We start from the raw sequence: 5,762 nt of genomic DNA, 5'->3' as shown, positions 1-5,762 counted from the left end.
TCCTTGCTCCCTGCACTCACCTCATAGGCACTGGTAAGATGCAGACGGTAGAAGACCGGGATGAAGATGTGGGCAGGGATCAGCAGCCCCAGGAAATAGGAGCAGCCCAGAAACCAATACTGGGTCCCAAATGTGTAGATTTCCGATGGGACCCCCAGGATAGCCACAGCGGACTGGAAGGTGGCCAGCAGGGACAGTGCCACGGGAAAGCAGCCCATCTTGCGGTCTGCCAACAGCAGCTGGCCAATGGTGTGGCCGCCCCAGCCACGGTAGGCGTGGTAGAGCCCAATGGCAAGGGAGAGCAGCAGCACCAGGGCGAACACCACATAGTCCACGACAGAGAAGGTGGAAGTGGCCACGCCTGGCCTCGAGGTTTGCTCAAGGGGGGCTGAGGTGCTCATTGCCCCCATCATCTCCACACTGTGTCCTGGACCAGCAGTCCCGGGCTGCCTCCTGGCTGGGTAGGGTCAGGTGGTGGCTATGACGTGGACCCCGTCAGTCTCACAGTCTTCCTCTTTGACCGAATCACATTGTCCAGGGCAAGCTGCAGAGGAATCATCAGGTCTGTCTTACCTGTACGGCCACCCACCCTTGGGCCTTCTGTCCCGCCCCCGGCAGATGAGCATTAGTCACTGGGGAGGGACTCTGGAAAGCCTGGAGTTCTGCCCTCAGAGAGGACGGTGCAGGGGAAACAGCACAGTGAGTCAGGAGACAAAGACTTGGCCCAAACCTTCAGTGTGCAGAACTGCGAACCTGCTCTGCTCTCCAGGCCAGGAGTGAAGGAAAATTAACCTTGTATTAAGTTTCTTCTCAGAACAGTTTCCCGCCCCCACTTGTAGGCACAAACCCAGTGATCACAATTCATGGAGCTCAGAGCCCAGCCTGGCGCCACAGCCCAGCGGGGAGGTGGGGGGGAGAAACAAACGGAGAGGAACGTGTGGCTTTTCCCCCATCACCCCACCTTCCATCTTCTGTGTCACTCTTCCTAACACCACCTCTTTTCAGTGCTCATCACTCAACACTCTCACTGCCACTGAGCCGATACTGACCCTGGGCGGAACCGAGCCTCTAACTGTTCCAGGAGTAGAAAGCCCTGCCTTTCTCTCGAGGAGTGCCTGGTGGTTTCAAACTGCTGGCCTTGAAGATCGCAGCCCAAAGCGTTAAGTACAAGTCAGGCTATTTCTCTGAGAGCCACAAATGTCATTTTCGGCACCCCCAGGTCAACCCTTCCATGCTTTCAGCACCACCAGTTAAGCCTGCCACCCACCTCTCCACCCTCGACCTATTACTTACCGGAGTTCATGGTCAATCCAGGAAGAATACCCACTACTATGGAGTAACAGTATTTTCTTACTGACACGCTCACTGCCATCAAATTGATTCTGACTCAACATGCATATATACATATATATATTTAAATAAGTTACAATTGGCTGGCTGTATCCATCTAGGGTCGACACAGCTGGCAGTCTTTACAGAAGCGGAGAGCCTGAACGTTTGACCACACAGCTATGGTGGGTTTGAGCCACCAACCTTGCAGTTAGCAGTTTAATGCTTGCCCAACGGCGTTACCAGATGCAAGGCAGGGTTCAGAGAGGGTCACAGGGTCACTTTGGCCAAAGCAAACCCATGGTGGGAAAAGTGGTTCTATCCCGCAGTGAGCTAACACCTACCTAGAGAAGCAATCGCAGTTCTGAGGCAGAGCTGCCCGTGAAGTGTTAGGAGCTGGGCAGCGGCTGCGCGTCTGGCTCTGTCCGTAGCTGAGGTGAGACTGAGAGGTGGGGGTGGGAGGAAACTCAGCAGATCCTTGTATTGGTCTTCAGGAAACCAATCCCTATGGTCCAAATGGCCCTATCATGGGAGCGAAGACCCTCTGGGCCCAACCCCTGCTCAGTCCTAGAGGCACTAAAATGGGGAGCAGGGAGCTTGCCTTTGGCAGCATTCCTGGAAGGATTACGCTTTTGCCCTAAGTTACAATTGGCTGGCTGTATGCTTGAGTTGGAAGGAGGAGCTGAAAGGAATCAGAAGTTTTCTGACTCCTATTCAAGAGAGACTCAGGTTCAAAGAACAACCTTGACCCTCAGAACAGGACTTAATTAATACATTTCAAAATTTAAAGAACTCATGGGTGATTACTATCATATTCTCCATCGACAGGCAACGGAACTGAGTCTAAACAATTCAAGTGTTCTAAAAACACAACCAATTACTACAGGGGCTAAATCAGAACCTAGGCCTAATGATTCCCCATCTACCCTGCTTTCTACTGATACCATGATGTCTTTCAGATGCAATAGCCAGGGCTACTTATTGGCATGGGGTGGGGGTAAAGGGGTACGAGGAGGAAACCAGAATTGCCACCTATTTGTAGTTGCCAAGTGTTGTCAAGCCAGTTCCAACTCCTGCCGACCTCAGACATGACAGAACAAACCACTGCCTGGCCCTGCACCATCCCCACAAATACCGTTCCTAGGCTTGAGGCCATGTTTGCTGTAACCACTGCGACACTCTGCCTTGTTTTTCTCTGCTTTATGCTAACCCTCTACTTTAGCAAGTAGGATGTCTTTCTCCAGGGACAGATCCCTCCTGATGACATGTCCAAAGTCATCCCTTCTTTACTAAGGAGCATTCTGGCTGGACTTCTTCTGAGACAGAGTTGCACTTTTTTCTGGCAGTCCACTGCATATTCAATCTTCTTCCCAATACCATCCTTCAAATGCATCCCTACTCACCCACCGTCCAGCTTTTGCATAGTAATGAATCCAATGAAAATACCACCGCTTGCGATCGGCATACCTTAGTCCTTAAACATATATTTTTTTTAATTAGCTTTTTTTTCAGGTATGCAAATATCTTTAATTTTCTTTGGTAAACTAACATCTTGAAAGTGTTCTCATGCAAAAGACTTGCCCAATGCATCAGTTCATTTCTTGACTACTGCTGTCCTGGGTTTTGACTTTGTATCCAAGAAAAACAAAGCCCTTGACACCTCTAGTCTTCTCCGTTTACCACAATGTTGTTTATTGGTCCAGTGGTGAGGGCTTTTGTTTTCTCTATGTTGAGGTGTCATCTACAGTGAAGGTTGTAGTCTCTGATCTTCAGTAAGTCCTCTGTGCTCGCAGTAAGCAGTTCTTTTTTACTGTGGAGCCTTCCTTCAATCCTGATGACATGATCCCCCCCCCCCCTTTTTCCTGAATGTCTGAAATTTCTATAACCTTGTTCTGTAGATACTGTAGAGCAAGGCCTCAAACCCTTTCAAAGCTGCTCTTGCAAGCACTGTAGGAATGCACAGGGTTACTCCAAACCCAGGCACGCTGGAGGCTTGCAATGATCTGCTTTTTTATTTTAAGTTTTCTACTGCTTTAATTCCAAAGGCCCAATGGATAGCAATTTAGGACCCACGTTCTTTCTTCATTATTTTCCAATATTTTAGATTTGCTCAGTATAGAGATTGAATAAGTAAGGTGAAAGGATACAACCTCGGGGCACACCTTTACTGATCTAAAACTAGTTCCTTATTCTGGGTGAACAACTGCCCCTTGGCCTATATACAGGTTCTGCATGAGCACAATGAAGTGTTCTAGAATTCCCATTCTTCGTTAGCCAGTTTGCTATCCCATGCAATCGAATGCCATGTATTATGGCAGTCTGATACAGTGACAACTAACATTTTTGAAATGCGTGTTATACAACCCAGCAAAGTGCTGAGTGTTTTGTAAACAATGATGATAATAATAAAGAATGAAGAAGTAATGCTACCTGGCATTTTCAAAACACTATGGTTCAGACCAAGCACTTCTCAAACACTACTTCTCATAAGGACATTATGGTTGAGAAAGGTTAAATGATTAGCTCAAAGTTGTAAGCAGGATATAAAATAAGAGAGAAAGAAAGGAGTGCTCTCTGCACTTAACAGAGACCCTGCGCTCACTACTCCTACAACCAAGGCGGCGGCAGCAGCAGCAGGGCGTTCACTGTAGTCAGTCATGGAACAAAGTTTAGATTTCAACTAACCTCGTGCTCCTGCCCATGAGGCAAAACTAAAACACCAAAAGCAAAAACAACCAAAAAACAACCTGGCCTTCTTCCACCTCTCTCACATTGTGTTCTTGGCCAGAAGCTGTCTGGCAAGGTATGGCCTCACACAGATCAAATTTGAACCCTGAACCTGCAGATTCTAGGGATCACATCTTCTGCAGTGACAGATTGTCAACTCCGCCCCCCCCCAACAATGTTTCCACAATGCTACAATGTTTCAAAGCCTTTGAGCAATACAATGGCATGAGTTTCCTCACTCCTCCACGGTAAAAGTTTTACTGCTGTCCTATGATAGAGGACAGGACCTAAGAAACCTGGCTGCTATTTGCAAACAAGGGTTAGTCACATGGAATGGTAGGCAGTTGGGAAGAGAAACAAGGCCCCCCACCCAAAACGGAGACCTTCTACAGCTGAGGTCACTGGTAAGGCTTCCCGAGAGAATTGCTTTACATGCGTTAGAGAGGCCCTCTGTGGAGTGACTCAGGAAGGAGAGCACCAGGAAAGAGAAGGAAAGCTTGACCTGGGAGCCAGGGCTTCCTTAAGCAGGACTCCAGGAACAAGGCAGTGATTTCCCATACACCCTACACCGACCCAAGAAGCCCCAAGGCTCACAAGCTTTCTGAGAGAAAACAAAGCCTGAAGTGAGTTTCACCCAAATCCTAACACATGCAGGCACACACAGCAGGCTGTAACTGAGGGGGGTGGGATGGGAGTGTCCTTTTTGAAGCACTCATTTTTCCCAGTTCCCCTGCTCCCCACCCCTCACCTCAGTCACACTCTACTCTGCCCTGGATTGTTTTTGACACACGAGAGGAAGAAAGGGGTCAAGGGCAAGTTTCCTACAATGCCTCAAGCTCTGAAGGGCATGTTGTCATCAAATGCCAGTAAAGCATTTGATGTCCTAATGCCGTGACCCTTTCATACAGTTCCTCATGTGCTGGTAACCCCCCAACCATAGTTATTTTCGTTGCTACTTCATCACTGTCATTTTACTACTGTTATGAGTCAGGCGACCCCTGAAGGTTGAGAACCACTGCAGTAAAGTATCAATGACTTAGGAAGATCCTTCACCAAGGGCTGATGGACTTGTGCTGACAGCAAGTAGAATAGGGTTCTTGAGGGAGGGGTGGGGTGGGGAGGGGTGGGGGCCCGGGGAGATGCTATCAAGGATTTCAAGATGGCAGAGAAACTCATTGCGGTAGCACTTGTACAATACGGCTTGATGTGAATGAACTTCGGAATGATAGCTGAATTACCTCCCAATAAAAAGGTTTGGGGGGGGGGGGATACCATTTTTAAAAAAGCAGACGAAAGCTCCTTCGAGGAGGTGCGTGATAGCCGGGAGTACACGGAGGGGTCAGCGATGAGGGATGCTCAAGATGAGCCTTAGTCCGCTCTCCAACCCACAATGGGACCGACCCGAGGTGGGCGCACCGGGGACATCCTCGCGCCGCGCTCGCCTGCGGGCTCTTACCTCCGTGGCTAAGGTCCTCTCATTCTTAGCGGCACCGGGACTTGGCTGATTCTTCCTGGGAAGGCAAGGACAAGGGACTTAGTACACCGCCGCCAGAGCGTCAGGACACGGCGCGCCGCCCCGGGACCGAGGTGAAGGGGACTGGGTGCCCCGAGCGTCCTCGGGCCGCCTCTGCCAGCCTGGGCTCCCCCATCCTTCCACGCTCCTCCAGCAATCACCTTTACTCCCCTTCCCGCCCCCGCTCCCGCTC

General features: G+C 49.7%; 1 protein-coding gene and 1 non-coding gene across 6 annotated transcripts in view; both read right to left on the bottom strand.

Moving 5' to 3' along the window:
• Positions 1–5,762, bottom strand: part of SLC5A6 (solute carrier family 5 member 6) — a 14,299-nt gene that overhangs the window by 7,297 nt on the left and 1,240 nt on the right. For 4 of the 5 annotated variants that reach the window (XM_045294154.1, XM_045294152.1, XM_045294150.1 and 1 more), the window contains exons 2-3: positions 5,513–5,567; positions 21–544 (exon numbers count right to left, since the gene is read on the bottom strand). In XM_045294154.1, coding sequence (XP_045150089.1) covers positions 21–413 — 393 coding nt within the window. In that variant the 5' untranslated portion in view covers positions 414–544; positions 5,513–5,567. Of the gene's footprint in view, positions 1–20; positions 545–1,673; positions 1,772–5,512; positions 5,568–5,762 lie in introns of all 5 variants that reach the window. The other variant, XM_045294151.1, reaches the window with a different exon arrangement.
• LOC115870925 lies at positions 3,194–3,328 on the bottom strand. Its single transcript, XR_004047003.1, has one exon. It is a non-coding gene; the product is annotated as a small nucleolar RNA SNORA9 (small nucleolar RNA).

Source organism: Echinops telfairi, unplaced genomic scaffold (assembly GCF_000313985.2).
Source record: "Echinops telfairi isolate 266 unplaced genomic scaffold, ASM31398v2 ScPeMD7_2573;HRSCAF=3158, whole genome shotgun sequence".
NCBI lineage: Eukaryota > Metazoa > Chordata > Mammalia > Afrosoricida > Tenrecidae > Echinops > Echinops telfairi.
Note: the sequence above shows the minus strand (reverse complement) of the source record. Positions and strands in the feature narration are given on the sequence as shown.